We start from the raw sequence: 25028 nt of genomic DNA, 5'->3' as shown, positions 1-25028 counted from the left end.
TAATCTCAGGCCTTTTAGACACCGCAGTCCACTTTGATCACGGTGTCTAAAGAGTTAATGCCGGACATCACCGCGATATAAACCATAGACTACTACACCTATCTTACCTTACTATAATAGTCAGCCATAGACTTCTACACCTATCCTACCTCACTCAATTGATCAGCTTTAGACTTCTTCACCTATTCTACCCCACTCTAATGCTCAGTTATGGTTTACTACACCTATCCTTCCCATAACCTACAGACATATCTCCTTTATTCACAGCATGAAAACATTCTTGACACAGATCATCTGTTGTTCAGTGGCCCAATTGGCACCCCTGCAATTTAATCATGGGGTGCCATTGGTTGCACGTCAGCCCGAGGCTTCTGCTATGCCCTGGTGCCTGCAATGACTGCTCTGCTGATACAGTCTGCTTATGGTGCTTTTTTTCAGCTGAGAGGACAGCAAAAGGGCCATTACCTACCTCCTCACCATTCGATCAGTGTTCTGGAGCTCCCATCCAGCCATGGCAGGCTGGAGCAGCAGAGCACTGATAACACTGATCAATGCTATGCTATTGCATAGCAATGAACAGTGTATGCGGTCGTGAAATATATGCAGGATATATATGCGGTTGTGAAATATATGCAGGATATGAAAAAAAAAAGGAAACAGAGATACAAAGCACAGCAATATGCCGTTACTCCTAGCAACAATACGTCTGGCATCAAAAAATAGTCTTGCTCACCTTTGGGTGTTGTACTTTGAGCACAACACCATGTAGCACTTGCTGCTAAAGCCGCAATAGAAATTCCAAGAGTGCTGCCGTCACCACCCCGTCCTGGAACCCTCCTGGATGGTCTTGTGAGGTAGAGAAATCAGTAGCGGTGACAACGGTAGAAATGCAGGAGTCGTAGGCGCTCTCTTTGTGACGACTGGACCTGATGAAGAGGGGGTCTCGCCCCTTGAAACGCGTTGTCCATTCATCTCTGTTTTTACAATAAAATAGTTTATTATATCCCCAACCGGGTCTGTTTCATCCGACCAAGTGGCTGACCAGCCATCCCGAAAAGAGTGCCTACCACACCTGCATTTCCACCGTAGCCATAGCTACTGATTTCTGTATTGAACAGTGTATGCAATTGAAAGATTGCACAGCATAGCCCCTAAGGGGACTAAAAAAAGAAAGTAAAGTATACATTTTTTTAAATAAAAAAGCGATTAAAAAAAACTTTGAGCACAACACCATGTAGCGCTTGCTGCCGAAGCTGTAATAAAAATTCCAAGAGTACTGCTGGCACAACCCCGTCCTGGAACCCTCCTGGATGGTCTCATGAGGTACAGAAATCAGTAGCCGTGGCAACAGTAGAAATGCAGGTATGGTAGGTGCTCTCTTCGGGACGACTGGACCTGATGAAGAGGGGGTCCAGACCCTTGAAACGCGTTGTCCGTTCATCTCTGTTTTTACAATAAAATAGTTTATTATATCCCCAACCAGGTCTGTTTCATCCGACCAAGTGGCTGACCAACCATCCTGAAGAGAGTGCCTACTGCACCTGCATTTCTACCTTAGCCACAGCTACTGATTTCTGTATTGACTAGTGTTTGCAAATGAAAGATTGCATGGTATAGCCCCCTAAGGGGACAAAAAAAAAGTTAAGTATACATTTTTTTAATAAAAAAGTGATCAAAAAATTCAGATAAAAACTACAGACCACGGCACAAAAAATTAGCCCTCATATAGACCAGTATGTGGAAAAATAAAAAAAATATAGGGGTAAGAATATGACAATTTTAAACATACAAATTTTGGTGCATGTACATAAAACCTCTATAAATTAGGTATCCTTGTAACCGTATGGACCTACAGAATAAAGATAGTGCCATTTTTACAGAAAAGTTTACTGTGTAGAATTTTTTTATTTTATTTCACCATACAAATAAGGTTTTTTTGTTTTTGTTTAGCCGCAGATTATGTTGTAAAATAAGTGATGTAATTACAAAGTAGAATTGGTGATGCAAACAACAAGCCCTTATATGGGTCTGTATATGGGTCTGTAGGGAAAAACTTAAAAAACTAAAATTAGCCTGGTCCTTGAGGCCAAAATGGGATGAGTCCTTAGGGGTTTAACCCCTTAAGGATCTGGGGTTTTTCCATTTTTGCATTTTCGTTTCTTCCTCCTTATCTTTAAAAAATCATAACGAAACAAATCATTCCGCAAAATGGAAAAAAAAAATTTTGTGAGACAACATAAAAAAAAACAAAAACATTTTGTAACTTTTGGGGGCTTCCGTTTCTACACAGTAAATTTTTCGGCAAAAATTACACATTTTCTTTATTCTGTAGGTCCATATGATTAAAATGATACCCTACTTATATACCGTATATACTCGAGTATAAGCCGAGTTTTTCAGCACGATTTTTCGTGCTGAAAACACCCCCCTCGGCTTATACTCAAGTGAACTCTCCGCCCTCAGTGGTCTTCGAACTGCGGACCTCCAGATGTTTCAAAACTACAACTCCCAGCAAGCCCGTGCAGCCATCGGCTGTCCGGGCTTGCTGGGAGTTGTAGTTTTGAAACCTCTGGAGGTCCGCAGGTTGAAGACCACTGCGGCCTTCGACATCATCCAGCCCCCTCTCACCCCCTTTAGTTCAGTACTCACCTCCACTCGACGGGACGTTAGGGTGCGCTGGTTCGGTGCTGCAGGACTGTCCGGTGGGGAGGTCCTCCGGTGGGATAGTGGTTCCGGGCTGTCCATCTTCACCGGGGGGCCTCTTCTACGCGCTTCGGGCCCGGAATAGAGGCGTTGCCTTGACGACGACGCAGAGCGACGTTGGTAATGAACGTACCTCTGCGATGATGACAAGGGGATGATGACAAGGGGATGATGAAGGGGGGGAGGGGATGATGACAAGGGGATGATGACAAGGGGATGATGAAGGGGGTGTGTGGGATGATGATAAGGGGATGATGAAGGGGGGTGTGGGATGATGACAGGGGGATGATGACAGGCGGTGATGATGAAGGGGGATGATGACAGGGTGATGATGATGAGGGTGTTAATGACGGGGGTCTGGATGATGACAGGGGGGATGATGTATTTCCCACCCTAGGCTTATACTCGAGTCAATAACTTTTCCTGGGATTTTGGGGTGAAATTAGGGGCCTCGGCTTATATACGGGTCGGCTTATACTCGAGTATATACGGTAGGTTTGATTTTGTCGTTCTTCTGGAAAAAATCATAACTACATGCATGAAAATTTATACGTTTAAAATTGTCATCTTCTGACCCCTATAACTTTTTATTTTTCCACATATGGGGCGGTATGAGGGCTCATATTTTGCGCTGTGATCTGAAGTTTTTAGCAGTACCATTTTTGTATTAATAGGACTTATTGATCACTTTTTATAAATTTTTTCATGATATAAAAAGTGACCGAAAACACACTATTTTGGACTTTTTTTGCGCGTACGCCATTGACCGTGCGGTTTAATTAATTATATATTTTTATAATTCGGACATTTCCACACTCGGCGATACCACATATGTTTATTTTTCTCAATGGGAAAAGGGGGGTGATTCAAATTTTTATTAGGGAAGGGGTTAAATGATCTTTATTCACTTTTTTTCACATTATTTTTGCAATGTTATAGCTCCCATAGGAAGCTATAACACTGCACACACTGATCTTTTACATTGATCAATGGTTTCTCATAGGCCACTTGACTGCTCATGCCTGGATCTCAGGCACTGAGCAGTCATTCACGATCGGACACCAGGAGGCAAGGTATGGGATCCTCCTGCTGTGTCACAGCTGTTCGGGATGCCACCATTTTGCCGCGGACATCACGAACAGCTCCCTGTGCTAACCGGCAATGATTTACTTTCACTTTAGATGCGGCGTTCAACTTCAACACCGTGGCCCCGCATTATAGAATGGGAGTGGACTCATGACGTACTGGTACGTCATGGGTCCTGTAGAGGTTAAAAAGGGAAAAATGGGGTTGATTCAAACTTTTATTAGGGAATGGGTTGATTCACATTTATTAATATATTTTTTACCTTTTTTACACTATTTTTCAGTCCCCATGGGGGACTTTTACATGCAACCTACAGATTGCATATACTGAGCAATGCTGTGCCATAGCACAGCATTGATCAGTGTAATCTGTGCTCCATTGCTTCAGGCTGCTGAAGCTTCCAGGAGCACAGAAGCACTGATCAGTTGGTGAGGAAGCAGGTAAGGGCCCTCCCACAATCCTCTCAGCTGACTTAGACTCTGTGATTTTACCCCGGTTCCCCCTATTATCTGCTGCATGCCCCGTGTGTTACACAGAAAAGCTTTTCCCTGCAGTAATTTACCTCATAGTCAAGTCAGTGTTCTGTTAGACGGAGAGCAGTTTGTTTGTCACAGAAAAGCATTCTTAGGCTAGGTTCACACTATGGAATTTCCGCCTGCAATACTGCTTTGAAATTGTAGGCAGAAATTCTGCTTACTAAAATGCATAGTATGGAGAATGGGTTTCCGTTCACAAATTCACACTACCAAATTTGTGAAGCGGAATTTGTGAACGGAAAATCCGCTTAATAATTTCTGCCTGGACACACTCAGAATCTCCCGGAGATCACCTAACAGTCACTGTCTACAGCGTTCTATTATAGAGAGGATCAGAGAGCAGTGTGCTGAACAGAAGAACAGCAGCGATTCAGCTCAAGCACAAATCCTGCCAAGAAGCATGGATAGGGAAGGGAGTGACATTGAGAAAGTACAAACTTGGCTGTAGTACACAGCGACTGTGTGCTGCAGCACTGGTGTCAACTGTTGGTGTTGTGCAGAAAAACTTTTTAAGCGTACTGTAGCACAAATTTCTGCCCTCATAAGTGCATACCATAAGTGTTGTAACATTTTGTTCCTGAAAAAGTCTTAAGGGCCTAGATATTGTAAAAGGACAGCCAAAAGTACTGACCTGCTGGTGCTGTAGACAAATACTGTTTTAAGCGTGGTGGAGCGTATTGTACTCCCCTCATATACGCACTAAGTATGTCAGGCATAGAAGTGCCAGGACGTGCACAGAGGAGTGGAAAAGGCCTAAATTCATCAGGCAGAGGTCGCAGCAGACTAGGGTTAGTGACAGCAGGAGTTGCAGCGTGAGGTACCAGCTAGCGGTCGTGTCTTGACCAACAAGCCATCTGCCATCATTGATTGGTTAATACAGTCATCCACTTAATCACAAGTGACATCTGACACTCCCAGTCAACAGTGGGTGGGTTCCTCAGACACAACCGTCAGTTGGCATGGACTGGGAGCAGTCCCTGTCCTCCCATTGCCTCTGTCCTATGCTGTTCCCTCCCTCACAGAAGTATCTTATGCTGTGGGTTCAGCTCCACTATTTAGTGAGGAAGATCTAGAGGACAGACAGCAGCTAATGCCCAGCCAAGAATTGGGGAGACATCCACCGCAAGGCGGGCAAGTAGTGATGAGTATAGTGGCGTGGGAGGTGGTGTTGCGATCGTTCAGGCTGCTGAAGCAGACACTGTTGAGGAACCTGAGGAGGACATCAGTGATGTGCAGACACAAGGCTCCACCACCTCAGCCAAAGGGAGCTGTGTGCCATACCCATCTTCTGTCCTTCCAGATGCTCCTGCTCCCTCTACTTCAAGTCAGTCATTCCGCCAGCAATCCATCAGCGAAGCCATGTCCAAGAGACAACAGTATGCGCCAACTCATCCAATGGGGCAGAAGCTGAATGTGCTCCTGTCCAAGTTGCTGGTGCTGCAGTCTATCCCTTTTTTAAGTGGTGGACTTTGCAACTTTCAGAGATCTGATTGCTTGTGCCGAGCCGAGGTGGAAAGTTCCAAGCTGTCATTTCTTTGCTAAGAAGGCAGTACCAGCCCTGCACAATTTTGTGGAACAGAAGGTGGGCCAGTCCTTGAGCCTGTCGGTGTGTACCAAAGTGAATGGCAGCACCGATGCCTGGAGCTGTAACTACAGTCAGGCACAATACATGTCCTTTACGGCCCACTGGGTAAATGTGGTTCCTGCACAGCCACAACAGCAACTTGGTCAGGTCACGCCACTTTTGCCTCCAAACTCTTAGGTCATTGGTCCTCTGCTTCCACTGCCCAGACAAGTTTCAGTGCCCCTCCAGTATATCATGTGTGCAGGGTACGGCGGTGTCATGCTGTTCTTCACATGGTTTGCCTTGGCGAACTGAGTCACAAAGGGGAGGAACTGTTAAAAGTAATTCATGAAAAAATCGAATCATGGCTTACTCCACAAAAATTGTAAATAGGAACCTTGGTGACCGACAATGGGAAGAACATATTCAAGGAAGACTGAGTCATGCCCTGCATGGCACACGTGTTCAATCTGGTTGTCAAGCGATTTTGGAAGTTTTCCCCCCATCTGCAAGACATCTTAACAATGGGAATGAAACTTTGCATGCACTTCAGCCACTCATACAACTTAAAGCACACCCTCCTTGAGCTGTAGCATCAGAATGGCATCCCCCAACATAGTTTGATTTGTGACGTTTCCACACGTTGGAATTCCACCCTCCATATGTTGCACTGACTATACAAACAGAGAAAAGCCATCACCGATTTCTTGATGATCCAAGCGGATAGGGGGACTCCCCTGTGTAACTTCAATGTCAACTAGTGACAACTGCTGTTTGCTCAGGCCCTTTGAGGAAGCCACCTTATTAGTCAGTCGCCAGGATTACAGGATGAACAACATCATTCCACTGCTTCATTTTCTACAACACATGTTGGAAACAATGACTGGTCAGGGCAATGGAGACATGGCACCTACATCTTACAGCCACATGAGCCCTGTTGGGGCTGAACTTGAGGAGGAGGGGGAGGGGCACAGTGGAGAACAGTTTAGGTTTCGCTAAATGGGTGGTTTTAGTAGGTTTGACAGTCGTTGATTAGTAGCTTTCTTCACACGCATAGTGAAGCAACTCATCAGCAGCATGTAGACCTGGAGCAGGACCTGAACCAGCAGGTGGTGTCATGCCTTGACATGACCATGCCAACACACCTTGAAGATCCGCTGGACTTCTGGGCAGCCAAACTTGATTTGTGACTGCAACTAGCAGAGTTTGCCCTGGAAAAGCTGTCCTACCCGGCCAGTATTGTGCCATCAGAGCAGGCAATCCCAAAGAGAACTTGTCTGTCCATGAAAAATGTGGAGAGACTGACCTTTATGAAGGTGAATCAGGCATGGATCAGCCAGGATTTCCACCCACCAATGCCTGATGCATGAGAGTAGATTGACCATGGTGCCACACCAACACTTCACAAATATGGATAGTGCCAAACAGATTAAAGGCACTGCTCCCCAGTTACAGGCATTCCTCCACATCAGAACACAAGTAAGTATTGAGGATAGGCATTACGTAAAACTTAACTTGTAATAATATTCTTAGGATAAAATACATGTACCCAATTCTTTTTGAAACAAAGAAAAGGAAAGGTGTGCAAAAAACACCATGTGCCACCTACACCACCAAATACTGATGTGATGCAAAGACCTCTAAAATGTTGAAGGGAACAATGTATGGTCCATTGTAACCGGTGGGGGTAAAAACTTCCCCTGTAAGGCCCTACTCTCGCATTATTAATTCCCTTCTTGGCAAGTGTTACTCGCCCTAAAAAGGGCGGCCCCACACAGGAACCTCTCCCTCCCAGGGTTTTTAGGTGAAAATGGAGAGTTTCCTGTGTGGGGCCACCCTTTTTAGGGTGAGTAACAGTTGCCAAGAAGGGAATTAATAGGGCGAGAGTAGGGCCTTACAGGGGAAGTTTTTACCCCACCTGCTACAATGGACAATACGTTGTTCCCTTCCACCTTTTCGAGGAAAGTGTTACTCGTCTTAAAAAGTGTGGCCCCACACAGGAACTAATCCCTATTTCCCCCTAAAAACCCTGGGAAATGGCAGTGTTTGTAGGTGGAAATAGGGAGAGGTTCCTGTGTGAGGCCACCCTTTTTAGGGTGAGTAACACTTGCCAAGAAGGGAATTAATGATGCGAGAGTAGGGCCTTAAACGGGAAGTTTTTACCCTCACTGGTTACAATGGACCATACGTTGTTTCCTTCCACCTTTTAGAGGTCTTTACATCACATCAATACTTGGTGGTGTAGGTGGGACATGGTGTTTTTTTGCACACCTTTCCTTTTGTTTGATTAAAAAAAAAAATTGGGTCCATATATTTTATCCTAAGAATCTTATTAAAAGTTACGGTTTATGTAATGCCTATGCTCAATACTCACTTGTGCACACTAACATTTTTACAAAAGAGACCGTTTTCTTCTGCCTACCTGCCTCAGCTACTATTTTGATTCTGACACCAGCCTGATGCCACACATCTGATCCCAAGTTCTCCTTTTCTCACCCATCTTCGTCACCGGGTACTGGTATTGCCACCTACCGCACCACTCTGTCACTAGGTAACTTTCAGTACTCCTGATGCTACTGTTGCCAACTCCAGGCTGTGTCATTCAGCCACTATATGTTCTCCTCATGGTGCCGCCAACTCCAGGCTTTGTTTAACCCCTTAAGGATGAGTGCTGTAAATGTACGGCGCTGCTAAGAAGTACAGTGCCGTACACTTACGGCACAGCTTTCCTGGATCACCTCGTCTCTGGACACGGTGATCGGAATGGGATGACTGCTGATATCTATCAGCAGCCATCCCGGCACATCACCCAGGGGGGTCTTGAGAATGACGGCTTTTCTGGGCTGATCGGGTCTCTGGTGACCCGATAGCATGGAAAATAAGGATCATCGGAGCTGTCAGAGACAGCTCCGATCATCATAAAGTATAGGAGTGAGATGGCAGGGGTGCCACCTCCTCCTATCCCCTGCGATTGGCCGATCGGCGATCGGCCAATCGCAGGGCAGGGGTGGGAGGGTCAAAGTTGAGATCCCCGCTCTGCCCGCTCTGGAAGTCCTGGCAGAGCAGGACAAAGATGGCTACGGCGGTTACCCGGGGAGACCTCCGGCACACAGCGGGGGACTGCAAGCACACAGCGGGGCACCGTTTGCACACAGGGGAAGACAGCTGGGGACCTGCGGCGGGGAGGACCGGCGGCAGCAGAATTCAGCAGTGTAAATCTAGTAAGTGATCTTCACTTCTGCATAGTTTCACAACTTCAACTCCCAGCATGCCCAGATAGCCAAAGGCTGTCTGGGCATGCTTGTAGTTGTAATTTTGCAACAGCTGGAGGTACACTGGTGCGGAAACACTGTGGTAGTCTGTTACTTATCTTAGTGTTTCCCAACCAGTGTGCCTCCAGCTGTTGCATAACTACAACTCGAGAACACCGATAAGAAGAGATTGAAGCACAGCAAAAAGGATTATAAAAAATGTATTTAGTTCATGAAAACATAATAAATATAAAAGACAGCAAATAGAGAAACAGAGTGCAAAAAAGGCACCACATACAGCAGAACAACAGTGGGCATAGAGGCTGGCTAAATAACAGCATATATGGTATCATAGACAGTTACTAAGAGACAAAAGGTAAAGACAGGGCATCAGGCAAAAACGCCTGAGCCTCAATTACTAGTAAATGTATCCAGTGACTGCCATAGATAAATCATGCAAGAATGACAACATGGTACAGGATGCCAGACCATACCCACCAGACCCCAACGATTGTTTTGCTTATCCAAAATTCTTCCTCACGTCCCCTGGGTATGGTCTGGCATCCTGTACCATGTTGTCACTCTTGCATGATTTATCTATGGCAGTCTCTGGATACATTTACTAGTAATTGAGGCTCAGGCGTTTTTGCCTGATGCCCTGTCTTTACCTTTTGTCTCTTAGTAACTGTCTATGATACCATATATGCTGTTATTTAGCCAGCCTCTATGCCCACTGTTGTTCTGCTGTATCTGGTGCCTTTTTGCACTCTATTTCTCTATTTGCTGTCTTTTATATTTATTATGTTTTCATGAACTAAATAAAGTTTAGCATTTTTTATAATCCTTTTTGCTGTGCTTCAATCTCTTCTTATCGGTGTTCTCAATTTCATGCACAGTTACTTACCTAAGCGTAAGGTGTTTTCTTTTTTAGTGCTTATTATAACTACAACTCCCAGCATGCACGGTCTGTCAGTGCATGCTGGGAGTTGTAGTTTTGCAACAGTTGAAGGTTAGCCCCCCCCCCCATGTGAATGCAGAGGGTACATTCACTCGGGCAGAGGTTTACAGCCAGTTTCCCTTTCAGTTTGAGCTGCAGCAAATTTTCCACCACAGCTCAAACTCCCAGCGGGAAACTCGATGTGAACCCTTGCCCGTGTGAATGTACCCTAAAAACACCACACTACACTACTATAAAATAAAGTGTAAAACACTACATATACACCCCCTTACACTGCCCCCCCCCCCCAAATAAAAATGTCTCATATGGCAGTGTTTCCAAAACAGAGCTTCCAGCTGTTGCAAAATAACTCCCAGTATTGCCGGACAGCCATTGACTGTTCAGGCATGCTGGGAGTTTTGCAACAGCTGGAGGCACCCTGTTTGGGAAACAATATTGTGTCCATCTCTATGCAAATCCCTAATTTAGGCCTCAAATGCGCATGGCACTCTCTCACTTCGGAGCCCTGTCATATTTCAAGGCAACAGTTTAGGGCCACAAATGGGGTATTTCCGTATTTGGGAGAAATTGCACTACAAATTTTGGGGGGCTTTTTCTCCTTTTACCCCTTATGAAAAGGTAAAGTTGGGGTCTACACCAGCATGTTAGTGTAAAAAAATAAAAATGTTTACACTAATATGCTGGTGTTGACCCATACTTATCATTTTTACAGGAAGTAAAAGGAAAAATTGACCCCCAAAATTTGAAGCGTAATTTCTCCTGAGTACGGAAATATCCCATATGTGGACGTAAAATGCTCTGCGGACACACAACAAGGCTCAGGAGTGAGAGTGCACTATGTACATTTGAGGCCTAAATTGGTGATTTGCACAGGGGTGGCTGAGTTACAGCGGTTCTGACATGAACGCAAAAAAAAATCACCCACATGTGACCCCATTTTGAAAACTACACCCTCACGAAATGTAACAAGGGGTAATAGTGAGCCTTAACACCCCAAAGGTGTTTGACAAATTTTCATTAAAAGTTGGACTTGAAAATGAAAAATCTGATTTTTTTTCACTAAAATGCTGGTGTTACCCCAAAGTTTTTATTTTCACAAGGGGTAATAGGAGAAAAAGCCCCCCAAAAGTTGTAACACCATTTCTTCTGAGTAAAAAAAAATACCCCATATGTGGATGTAAAGTGCTTTGCGGGAGAACTACAGGGCTCAGAAGAGAAGGAGTGCCATTGGGCTTTTTGAGAGAGAATTTGGCTGGAATTGTATGCCACGTGTATTGACAAAGCCCCCATGGTGCAAGAACAATGGACCCCCCCCCCATATGCGACCCCTATTTTGGAAACTACACCCCTCATGTAATGTAATAAGGGGTACATTGAGCATTTACACCCCACTGGTGTCGGACAGATTTTTGGAACAGTGATCCGTGAAAATGAAAAATTGAATTTTTCATTTGCACAGCCCACTGTTCAAAAAATCTGTCAAATGCCAGTGGGGTGTAAATGCTCACTGCACCCCTTATTAAATCTGTGAGGGATGTAGTTTCCAAAATGGGGTCACATGTGGGGGGGGGGTTCCGCTGTTCTGGTAGCACGGGGGGCTTTGTAAACGCACAAGGCCCCTGACTTCTATTCCAACCCAATTCTCTTTCCAATAGCCCAATGGAACTCCTTCTTTTCTGAGCATTGTAGTTCGCCCGCAGAACACACACGTCCACATATGGGGTATTTCCATACTTAGGAGAAAAAGCCCCCAAAATTTGTAACACAATTTCTTCTATTACACCTTCTAAAAAATTATAATTTGGGATAACACCAGCATTTTAGTGAAAAAAATTAAAAATTTCATTCTCACATCCAACTTTAGTGAAAATTCGTAAATCACCTGTGGGGTGTTAAGGCTCACTATGGCCCTTGTTACATTCCTTGAGGGATGTAGTTTCCAAAATAGTGTGCCATGTGTATTTTTTTTTTTGCTGTTATGGCACCATGGGGGCTTGCTAAATGTGACATGCCCCGCAAAAACCATTTCAGCAAAATTCGCTCTCCAAAATCCCATTGTCGCTCCTTCCCTTCTGAGCCCTCTAGTGCACCCACAGAACACTTTACATCAACATATGAGGTATTTTCTTACTCGAAAGAAATGGGGTTACAAATTTTGGGGGACATTTTTACCTATTACTTCTTGTGAAAATGAAAAATTTGGGGTTGCACCAGCATTTTAGTGAAATTTTTTTTTTTCATTTTCACGTCCAACTATAGTGAAAATTTGTCAAACACCTGTGGGGTGTTACGGCTCACTGTACCCTTTGTTACGTTCCTTTAGGGGTGTAGTTTCCAAAATAGTGTGCCATGTGTTTTTTTTTTTGCTGTTCTGGCACCATGGGAGCTTCCTAAATGAGACATGTCCCCAAATTTGCTCTCCAAAATCCCATTGTCGCTCCTTCCCCTGAGCCCTCTAGTTCACCCACAGAGCACTTTACATCCACATATGAGGTATTTCCTTACTCGAGAGAAATAGGGTTACATATTTTGCGGGACATTTTTACCTATTACCCCTTGTAAAATGAAGAAAAATGGGTTTACATGGGTGTAAAAAAAAAAAAAGATTTTGAATTTTCTCCTCCACTTTGCTGCTATTCCTGTGAAACACCCAAAGGGTTAACAAACTTTCTGAATGTCATTTTGAATACTTTAAGGGGTGCAGTTTTCTACTAACGTAAAGTAGAATATTTCACAAAAAACAAGAATCAAATTCATATGGTCTCCTCATGCTGCCGCCAATTCCAGGCTGTGTCATTCAGCCACTATATGTTCTCCTCATGCTGCTGCAGCCTCCACGCTGTGTCATTCAGCCACTATTTGGTCTCCTCATGCTGCCGCCACCTCCCTGCTGTGTCATTCAGCCACTATATGGTCTCCTCATGCTGCCGCCACCTCCAGGCTGTGTCATTCAGCCACTATATGTTCTCCTCATGCTGCCGCCAACTCCAGGCTGTGTCATTAAGCCACTATATAGTCTCCTCATGCTTCCACCAACTCCAGGCTGTGTCATTTAGCCACTGCATGGGCTCCTTATGCTTCCATCACCTCAAGGCTGTGTCATTCAGCCACTATATGTTATCTTCATGCAGCTGCCAACTCCAGGCTGTGTCATTAGGCCACTATATGGTCTCCTCATGCTGCTGCCAACTCCAGGCTGTGCCATTCAGCCATTACATGGTCTCCTCATGCTTCCGCCACCTCCAAATTTTGTCATTCAGCCACCATATGTTCTCCTTCTGCTGCTGCCAACTCCAGGCTGTGTCATTCAGCCACTATATGGTCTCCTCATGCTGCTGCCAACTCCAGCCTGTGTCATTAAGCCACTAAATGGTCTCCTCATGCTGCCGCTAACTCCAGGCTGTGTCATTCAGCCACTATATGTTCTCCTCATGCTGCCGCCAACTCCAGGCTGTGTCATTCAGCCACTATATGTTCTCCTCATGCTGCCGTCAACTAAAGGCTGTGTCATTCAGCCACTATATGTTCTCCCCATGCTGCCACCAACTCTAGGCTGTGTCATTCAGCCACTATATGATCTCCTCATACTAATGCCACCTCCAGGCTCTGTGATTGTGCTGCTCTGCGACAGTGATTCTAATAGCGACGCCTCTGATCTACATGTCATGCTGAATAACAGTATTATTTCACTACCCCAGCACACACCCTATTTCTGTTACAGCAAGCCAAATTGAGCCCTATTGATGCTCTCTGTAGGCCAGAAATAGCCGTTTTTAATAGCAATTCGCCGCAAATAAATTCAGACCGAAACAACATTTTTGAGGAAATTTGCTCATCTCTAATGACCATCTATGGTTAACCTAAAGGGTGTTTATGAGTTTGAAAATCCTTAATATGGGCTGTCATGTAGGTGGAGGGTTGAGTTTTATGAAGACTTGATAGGGTTAATGATAGAATTTAAATATTCATCATTATAGATGGTCAGTGTAAACAAAATAAAAAAAACTTCAAGTCTCTAGACACCCTGGAGGATGTTGTTATTTTGCTTAATATAAAACCAAGATGCCTTAGGTTTTTTTTAGCAGCCTTTTGAAGGCCTTTTAGTGCTGATCTGTATTCTTTTGATGTTTAAACCATGGAGTAAATTTAAGAAGTTCTGACATCAAAAGAAGTACAAGACAACTGGTGAGAGTGTAAGTGGCTCTTGTGCAGATTCATTAATATAAATTGAATTTTTACTATATAGCTGTATAGGAGAAATGCCACAGACATTAGCCAAGTACCTTCCATCAAAGATATTCCGCTCCAGTCTCCGGTAAAATACATTTATCTTCCTGCCAGGCTTGCTTCAAAAGCTGCTGCCGTCAGTCAGTCTGAGCACTTGTGTTCGACAACATATTATGTAAATAGGGTTTTACATTACGAAACAATGTAATGCACTACATAAGTCTGCAGTTCTATTCTCCCTCTTCTATGCAGTTAATTTAGCTCAAATAATTTTATAGTCTAGGATGACCACATCGCAAATAATGGCCCTCATTTACTAAGAGTGGAGTGTAAGTTTGTGTTTCTTTTTTGTGTTTCCAACCTTTTTTTCACTTGATATCTGTCGCACGTTTCCCAATATTTTTAGTCACAGGGAAAAATTCTGTCACACGGTATCCATAAGGCTAAGTTTCTACTTGCCTTTTGGGGGGGGGAAATGCCAAGAAAAACGACATGTGGGTTTTAACTTTGACGTTTTGGCTGGCAGTTTTTATTCTTTTTTGGACTTCAGTGATCCAAAAAAGTGATGAAGATACATTTTTAATAAAATTTCGTAGAGTACCATTAAAAAACTAAATTAAAAAAGATACAGTAGTGAAGGAAAAAATTGTATCTAACGAAATCTATCTTTTTTATTACAAAATTTTCCACATCTCTACTATATTATGGACGATCGCATCAGGTGTCACGACTGACACCCGGGCGATATGTCTATTAGTACAGGTACTACTACTCCCATCATGGAACAGTCTGTTCCATGCTGGGAGTAGTAGTACTACCTAAAAAAAATAGAGAAAAAAAGTGAAACACACAAACTTTATTAACAATTAATAAAAAAATTTATATAAAAAATAAACATTTTGTTAAATAAATTTTTTTCCATCACTACTGCATCTTTTGGTACACAACAAATTTTGGGTACAAAAAAAAAAACTGCCAAGGTGCCAAAAATGCAATTTCCACACAAATGAAAAAACGCCAGAAAGAATGCCAGAAAAAACGCTAGATTTTCAAACAAAAAAAATGCAGGACAAAAAACCAAGTAGAAACTTAGCCTAAATATGTCGCAATGAAAGATCTGTCACATTGCGACAGTTTTTTAAATTAAAACCCAGGAAAATAAAATAAAAAAATGGATGCAGTAGGGATGGAAAAAAAAGTATTTAACTAAATGTAATTTTTTTATAACGAAATTTTAATTAGTGTGTGTGTGTGTGTGTGTGTGCATTTAACTTTTTTTTTTCATTTTATTGTAAAATTTTTTAGGTAGTACTACTACTCCCAACATGGAACAGAATGTGTCATGATGGGAGTAGTAGTACCTGTACTAATAGACATATCGCCCCGGGTGTCAGTCGTGACACCTGATGCGATCATCCATAATATAGCAGAGATGCGGAGCCGCTCTATACAGCGCTCTCTGCTCTGTACCCCCGCCAGTGATGTGAATAGAACATCACTCATTCATATTTTCCGCCCAGAGTGGGGATTGGCCGGATGGTTGCAGCAAATCACAGCTTTGAGGGAAATATCAATGAGTAAGTGGCCGGCCGGAGTATAGTGCAGAGATGCGAGTGCTGTAGAGAGCTGCTCCGCATCTCTGCAATATATAGGACGATCGCAGCAGGTGTCAGAAGTGACATCCACTGTGATGTGTCCTTAACTGCAAATACTACTACTCCCAACATGGAGCACACTCTGCTCCATGCTGGGAGCTGTAGTACCAGCATTAATAGACAGATCGCAGCGAGTGTAACTTCTGACACCTGTTGCGATCTGTCTATTAATGCAGGTACTACATCTCCCAGCATGGAGTAGAGTGTGGGTTTACAGTGGGTATCACTCCTGACACCCGCTGGGATGCTCCTGTATAATGTACAGATGCGGTCGGCCGCACTTCTATGGTCCCCCTGCACTGCCCTGTATATACTCCTATTCCTATTTCCCGCAGAGAGCTGTGATAGGCCAAATGGTTCCAGCCAATCACAGCTCTCTGTGGGAAATATGAATATGTGTATATATACGGCAGTGCAGGGGACCATAGAAGAGCGCATCTATAAATTATACAGGAGAATTGCAATGGGCGATCTGGCTATTAGTACAGATAATACTACTCCCATCATGGAACAGTGTGTTCCATGCTGTGAGTAGTACTACCTAAAAAATTTTGAAAAAAAAAGGGAAAAGCACACACAAACACTACATTTTTATTATTGTCGGCTACATTTTTATTGCCCTGCCCGCACACATAAATTGATCCCTATTTAAAAATTTATAAAAATTTAGTTATTAAAAACATACATTTTGTTAAATACAATTTTTTCAATCACTACTGTATATTTTTTATATAAATTTTTTAAATGGTACTCTCCAACACTTTTTCGCAAAAAAAAAGTGTTGAAAAGACTGGCTAAAGCTAAAACGTTACTTAATAATTTAATTGTACCAAAAAAGGAAAAATTACAAGTAAGAATTGCTTCAAGAAGACGAGGCAGACAAAGGAACAAACAGCCGTAGAATTTACTCCACTTTCTGAAACTTTATACATTCTTTAAAGTGTAGGGTTTTCTTCCCAGAAAATTCACATGATTTTCGGAGTGATTTTCAGAAAAGACTAGTGATTTTGGATGAAATGTAGGGAACACGCCCCTTTTCCAGAAAATACCGCCCATTTTGTAGGTTTTATTTTCACTCACAGTGATTCAGATTCTATTGGGTTTTTTCTGTCGCACATTCTGTCACAGACAGAATTTAGGCGCAAAACCTGACAAAAAGAGTCAGAATCCTGTTAGTAAATGAGGGCCAATATGTTAGAGGTTCTTTCCCTACCACTTACTTTCAAGAGACATGCCATATTGAAGAATATATGGCCCCTCGCCACTTCCTTGGATAATTATGAAAATATCAAATTATATTAAAAGTACAAATCTATGGTGCTACCCCAGTTTACCGCCCCTAGCTTTGCAGTTTCATCCCTCAAAGTAACTCTATAAAATGTCCTCTTCTGACATCATGACACTGTCTTATGACATGCAGTACTAATATAGCCCTTTAAATTGGTAGGTCATCTCCTGGTGCTATCATTCCTATGACCTGATTGGTTACTCCTGTCCTATTTTGACCCCTCACAATATTATTTGGGTTCCGGATTACTATTGTGTGTGTTAAAACTGTTGTATGTTGGGACAATAACTCTATGGAAACCTGGTAATTGGTTCTGAAGCCCCAAAATGTCATCCAAAAATTGAAAAAAGTTAGGATTAAGGAAATATAAGTAGATAACTAAAACAGATGAAGCAAGTGCTTACATATAACAGTAATAAAGAGCTGCTAGAAGCTGTAAATCACTGTCTATGTAGAGGACATGTGCTTCTTAAAGATCCTGTACAGTACACAAAAACACAGTAAAATGGAACCGTCTCCACCTAGTGTCCAAAAGAGCAGCTAACCCTTGTACAGGTAAAGAGTAGAAGAGAATATGTAGTACCTCCAGGTACTGTAGGGAGACGCTACCAGACAGCCAGACATTCCAAGCACTTCAGTAATACAGTTGTTTTAACAATGAAATATCCATTCTGATTGGTCGGTTCTTCCATCCATTGACACGTTTTGCATATCTGGACTATCCATAGCATTGTATGTTGAGTTTGGTTTCAAGCTACTTGGGTCCAGAAAAAATCATTGTATATTAAAAATATTGTAACCTGAGGCCATTGTAAGTTGAGGAATCACTGTATTTCTATCACCTGATTCATCACATACTTATATATCTGCCCTTTTACAACTCATCTTTAACTGCCACCATTATGTCCACTATCTTATTGCTTACATAGTCTTCTATTGTTACCCTGTAAAGCTAACCTTTTTCTTATTTCATTATTATTATAATCTGATTGGTTACACAGGCCCAGATTTATCAAACTATGTGAGAGAAAAACTGGAGTGATCCACCTATAGCAACCAATCACAGCTCAGCTTTTATTTTACCAGCGCTCGTTAGCTGAGCTGTGATTGGTTGCTGTGAAAATTTATCTCCACTATTTCTCTCACACAGTTTGATATTTGTGGGCTACAGTGTTCAGTGGCCAATTGTCTTCCCCTTTTATCATTCTCGTGAGCTTTGTGATTACACCAGTTACACAACACATCTTCAATAGTGTTGAGCACGAATATTCGTACTGCAAATTTTTATTGCGAATATCGGCACTTCACAATTTAGCGACTATTTAGATATTATATTAGATATAATATTTATATATTCGTAATGACTCAACCTTTGCACACGCCCCCTCTATGCATCTCTATGGGTGAGCCAGAGACACAATGCTCGGGTATCTCCGTCTCTCCCATAGAGATGCATGGAGCAGACATGTCTACCACCGCTTCGTTCAGTGGTCAACACTACTCCGTGCACAAAGTGATGGGTGCTCAATCCATGAGAAAAGTCAGAAACCCGGGCAAGAGATCACTGAGGGGGGGTCCAATGGTCGGACCCCCTTGGATCAGACACTTATCCCCTATCCTGTTGATAGGGGATACGTAGTTACTGTAAGTACTGAAGTATCCCTTTAAATACATTTTTGCAAAGTTACTCATTACCAAATCATATAAATTGTAATACATTTACATTACAGATCATATACCAAATCGGAAATTTGCTTTATGCCAATTGCCACCTATTTAGATGGTTCCCCACTAGTTCATGAGTCTTATTCTTTCATCATGGATATTAACTCATTAGACATTATTCTACAACTAATACAACATTGCTAGCAGTTTACGATACAGGCTTTTAGGCAGCTCAAGCAAATGAACTACCACTCTGTGGAGAGAAAGTAATATTTTTTCCTAAATTTGTTGCGTACTTTGCCACTTAGCAATTATTTTCAAGTACTGACACATCCATGCATGATGTAGAGCACACTTCACTTGTTCTTAATGCTCTTGTTGATGACTGAAAAAAGGGGAAAAAATAGAATAAATAAGTGTCATTGTTCCAAATAACTATTATGTAATAGTGTGTGAGCACATAGTAATCCACATAAGTAGCTGATGGCTCACACTCATGTAAATGGTTTCTGTGAGTATTGTTTGTAGACATGTAGATCTGTAATAATGATTTGGGTGTCAGTGCATCAGTTTTTTATTGTTATTATGTATGTACTAGGTTGTACTGGGACAAATGCAGACATGACTTTCAAGAAGCAACTATTAATGTTAAAGTTTACTTATCATTTTTTATGGGAATATGTCAGCGCTCTGTCATGCTCAGAGCTCAAGTGTCAAGGACATGTTGCCAAGCTGCAGCATTCATGCCATCTCCCTCCCCCACCCTTCCCAGCCTTTGCTGATAGTACAAGGCTTAGTGCCGGAAGCCAAGCAGGAAGGGTAGGGGAGGGCAGAGGCATGCATGCTGCAGCTTAGCATGGCCTCTATGACACTTCAGCTAGAAAAAGCTAGAAAGAAACACACATATTCATAACTTTGCAAACAGTTATCAGCTCTGATACAGGTATAATTTGTTGTATCTGCCCTTGTCTGCAACTCTAAGCATGATATAGAGCTGATAGTTTCCCTCCAAATATTACTGAAATGTCATTGGGACATGTAGAAAGTCTTGAATAGTCGGGGTCCAGCCATCAGATTGCTAAAACAAAGGGGGAGTAGTGTAGTGCCGAAAAGCAGAGCCAATCAGAAAAGGAGCACATCACTCATAAGCTGTAAACACTGTTCCCCCCTTTCCTCACTGGAAGGATGACATTTGATCCTGGAGATCTATTCAAATCTGCATTTATTCCAAAGTTATCCATGTGTCTCTTAGCAGTATCCTGCTACACCATGAAAGCTATGGTTCACCTTTCCCTGAATATGGACTCTGCTGCTATACAATGTGAAGCTATTCAAGCAGACAAGCAGTATTTGTCCAAGCAGTCTACTGCCCTAAGCAGTGATGTGCCAACTATTTGCCATTACCTATAATACTGGGACTACTGCAGTTCAGTAGCCATTGATAGCAGATGCTATTAATCCATTGCTTTATGGGCTCATCTGCCCCTTGAACCTTGGGTGAATGTCTACTGTTCAGGTGATATTTCCTACCATGTATCGCCTGTCATTACACACAGAGCGAGTTTGCTCTGTGCACTGATGACAGCGGGTTGCTGCAGCCAAGATCACGGGGGTTCCCAGCAGCGGGACGCCCGCGATCAGACATCTTATCCCCTATCCTTTGGCGGAGTACCCCTAAAAATTTCAGATATTTTTTAACTGTTGCCACTGTACCCTTTCTCCTATCATGTCCCTATAGTAGCTGACAACAGTTTATCAGGTTTTACTTAAAGGGGTACTCCCCTGGAAAATATATATATATATTTTTTTAAATCAACTGGTGCCAGAAAGTTAAAGGGATTTATAAATTACTTCTATTTAAAAAATCTTAATCCTTCCACTACTTAGCAACTTCTGCCTGTTCCACAGGAAGTTCTTTTCTTTTTGAATTTCCTTTCTGTGTGACCACAGTGCTCTCTGCTGACACCTCTGTTCATTTTAGGAACTGTCCAGAGCAGGATAGGTTTGTGATGGGGATTTTCTCCTACTCTGGACAGTACTTAAAATGGAAAGAGGTGTCAGCAGAGAGCACTGTGGTGCGGCAGAAAGGAAAATCAAAAAGAGAAGAACTTCCTATGGAACATACAGAAGCTTATCAGTACTGGAAGGATTAATATTTTTAGATAGAAGTAATTTACAAATCTGTTTAACTTTCTGGCACCAGTTTAAATTTTTTTTTCCAGTGGAGTACCCCTTTAAGTGATTTATTCAATGGTGGTTTTAATTCAAGAAGAAATACCAGCCATAGTGTTAAGAGAAAACATAGTCACTGATTTTATGTCTGCAAGACTTCAACCAGGTCTATTCTCATCCTAGTAATATCCTTAAAGAGGACCTGTCACCAAAATGTATACTCAATTATTTTACAGTACGGAGGGGAAAAATATAACAAAAGTTAAAATAAATAACCTTGGGAAGCAAAAGGGCTCTAAATTTGTTATTTTGTGACAAAAGTACCATGAAAACAGCTCATGAGAGTGGCTATTTTGTCAACTGTACAAATAGGACACATTTCCAGATTCTAAACATGCATGCTAAAGGATTCCAAGCTTATGTGCACCACAGTCACAGTCTCTAATGAGCAGCAGGGTCAATATTTTGGGCTTTACAGTTTCTGCAGTGTATCTTAGCCATTCATCTGGGATTTTGTCAGCTGAACAGATGTATCTAAGCCTGGAATATCTGAAGTGGTCTATTCAGCAGGCATTACCATGGATTGATAGAGATCCATTATGCCTGTGCATATGATCTCATGATGACTGGTACTGTGCTGCTGAGTCATTATAGCTAATCCTGAAATAATTCAGATAATGCTTCTCATCGGTCAGTGAAGTAAGCTGTGGTAGCCTAGGTCAGCAGGGTCAATGGTGTCTCCTTAAGCAGTGACAGATGATGCACCAGGTATCAGACCCCCAACATTGGCCCCGTACACAACCAAGGTTCTAACTGGTAAACAGCAAAGAGTAACATTGATCAGAAACATCCATTAGTTTTATAGCTGACACCACTTTCTCTTTCATTTTAGTCTTTCCTTAACATAAGACTCCCTCATTGTTGCTTGCTATCTTTTCCAAAACAGAAAGAATTTATAAAGACCTTGCATTGAGGGGTTCATACCATTCTCTCCACTGTAAAGCTAATCTTCTTATAACAGAAATGTAACTTCATACCTCTCACCAAGGTGTAGATTGCATATAGCTAGGATTCCATTCACCCACACCTGGTGCTGATAAATGAATCTATTGACACTGTTACCTATGAAATATTCACTTGTATTTGAGGCTTTTCATCTTTAATAACAAGTCTTTTTTTTTCCGGTTTCACATAGGTCTGTGAGCACTGAGAACTTTTTGCACTGGCTATCACATCGCCATGGAAACAAGAAGAGGGGAAAGTGGAAAAAAAAAATGTATATCTGAAAAATGCAGTATACAATTTCTTCAAGATCGGGCCTCAACTGCTCCAGACTCTGTTTAATTTGCAACCTCAATTAGTCTATAAAATGGTACACCAGTCCTTGACAGCTTCCGGTTCTGCATTCTTTGTATTAATGGATCCCTGCTGAAGATACCAGTGCTTATAAAAAAAATTGTCGGAAAGACAATGAGAACATTATTTGGACTGCTCCTCAAGGCTGAACACACTGATCACATACACACATGCACACAGTTTGTTTTTACTTTGTTGTACTGATTACCGAATCTAAAACAGTTTGTCTGTCAGATTTGTGTGTACGTGTGCTTAATTTTAATACAGATGAGACCCCCGCCCCTAAACCCAGACACGGCTCGTGGCTGTGTGCAGTGTGTTTCGAGTCAGCATGTTGTGTGCATTGAACCGAAACACTTCCAGAGAAATACAGCGAAGGAATACTTAATGGGTTCATGTTAATAAGATTACCAATCAGTATTTGACAAGAAGGCAGCAATGCAAAGCTGGGATGGTGAAATAACACATTAAGGATACATTCACACTGCAAATAAAATGTAATAAGATTCCACTTAAACACATTGTAAGCCTGTCAGAAGTAATTAGAGGATATTAACCCCTTCCTTTGCAGAGGACGATTGTATCAATTAATAAGCAGACCAGTTACCGAAGATGGAAGGCAATGTGTTTAAAGGTACATACGTCCCATGATTGCTAAGCTTGCTTTAACGCATTTCACACATCATAAACGTGTGATTCTCTGCAAGAATATCCATGTTTGCAAAAAGGTGGTCTGGCTTCTTTTTTGGTGCTTTAGGGTCTACAAAATATTACTTCTAATAGGTCTGTGCAATCTTGTGACATAGAAGGTGTTCTAAGAATATGCAATTGTGTCTTCAGAAAAAAATAGAGTTTGACAAGCGCAGTTTACTAAATGAGTATCTATAAAAATGTAATATAGATGATAATATATATAAAAACAGTAGATGAAATATTTTATAATGAAAATCTTAAGGCAAGTCTGTCACCTGGGTCTACTTCAGCTTTTATTTTACTATGTAGGTAGTAAGAAACAGGTGCCTCAGGCTGTGCTTTACCTGTCAGATATCTTATACAAACTTGTCAATTGTTCCATTTTTCTTGGAACTGTTCATCAAACTGGGATGGAAAGGATCAGTATTTGTAATAATATACATTGTTAGGGAGCTTTCTAGTTTGTTCTTTAGTCGTTCCCAGTGCAATAGGGTGCAGCCTACTTTAAAAGAAGCTGAGAAAAGAATGGGTTCTCCTCATAATTCTTTAGCTAAGGTTTATGTTACTCAAATCAGAAAAAATCTCTGGAAGAAACAAATTAAAAACTAATGCCTTCAGAATCTTTAAATGGAGTGGTAGCTTACCTTTCCTTCACCCAGGTGAAAAACTCCATGTGTGGTATGGCGGGTGTGATGAGAGCAGATGTTGTTACCCTAGGGGCAGATGGCCTTACCCCCTTGTATTTGTGAGGCCAGGGCGTGGTTTAGCCTAAAACCACCTGAAGGTATACCACTGGATCCTGGGCTAGGCACGGGGTGATAAAGACTCCGATGCTAAGTTCTGGACAGCTTTACTGAGGGTGATAGTCCTATTTCATATACCCTAGACAATCATAAGCAGTTGTTAATGCACCCCTTGAACCAAGCAGTCAGTATGGGGAGATTTATCAAAACCTGTCCAGAGGAAAAGTTGCAAAGTTGCCCATAGCAACCAATCAGATCGCTTCTTTCATTTTTCAGAGGCCTTGTTAACAATGAAAGAGGCAATCTGATTGGTTGTTATAGGCAACTGGGCAACTTTTCCTCTGCGCAGGTTTTGATAAATCTCCTCCCATATGTCTCACCTAGCTATGATCCTAAGTGAGCAAGCTGCTTACCCTAATTTCCCTACCCCACCCATGGTCCAGAAAGCTGAGATGCATTGAGCTGTTTAATGGCTTAAGTGGCACAGAGAAAAAAAAAAAAAAAACACAATTGAGCACAGTGGTGGGAATAAATAAAAAAAAGTGTTTAAGTCTTAGATTAGACTAGGCATTTTACATATGCCCCAGAAGTGGAACAGGTTGTTTAATAATTGAGTGCATCTTTAGACTGTTTCAGTTTGCACCATTTTAATATTGGTCAGTTTTTTTTGTATTTTTTGGCACATTTAAGCATGCTCATCTTATGCAGAGCACCAAGTGCTTTTGCTAAGCCACACCCCCTGTTGAACAGAATGCAAAACTCTTGTTTAATTTATTTTAATAATCTGTCGAACAACAGATTTTGTGTCAAAATTAAGGGCCAAACTAAACAGTTCTGTAGATCTCAGTTTATTTTTTATTTTTTTGAAAACCTGTGAATGTGGCACAGGGGGAGTATGATATTGATGTTAACATCTCTACCAAAATAATTTTTATATTATGAGTGGTGTAAGGTATTGGGAACTTCCATAATGGAGGATTAGACTATTCATTAAGGCTTCACTTTTCAAATAAAACAATTGAATCATTGAAAAAGATGTTGAACATGTTGATATACATGGTTTCTTCATTGTAGCAGAGCCACCTTTAGCATGAAAATGTGCATACTTTTGGGCTCTACACTTTTCAACAT

At 41.9% G+C, this 25028-nt stretch overlaps 1 protein-coding gene across 1 annotated transcript in view; it reads left to right on the top strand.

Annotated features, from left to right (window-relative positions):
* CDH13 (cadherin 13) overlaps positions 1–24407 on the top strand; it is a 973781-nt gene extending 949374 nt beyond the window's left edge. The window contains exon 14 of the mRNA XM_056525819.1: positions 22301–24407. Coding sequence (XP_056381794.1) covers positions 22301–22308 — 8 coding nt within the window. The 3' untranslated portion in view covers positions 22309–24407. The remainder of the gene's footprint in view (positions 1–22300) is intronic.
* The last annotated feature ends 621 nt before the right edge of the window (positions 24408–25028 follow it).

The sequence above is a fragment of the Hyla sarda genome, chromosome 6 (genome assembly GCF_029499605.1).
Source record: "Hyla sarda isolate aHylSar1 chromosome 6, aHylSar1.hap1, whole genome shotgun sequence".
Lineage (NCBI taxonomy): Eukaryota > Metazoa > Chordata > Amphibia > Anura > Hylidae > Hyla > Hyla sarda.
Note: the sequence above shows the minus strand (reverse complement) of the source record. Positions and strands in the feature narration are given on the sequence as shown.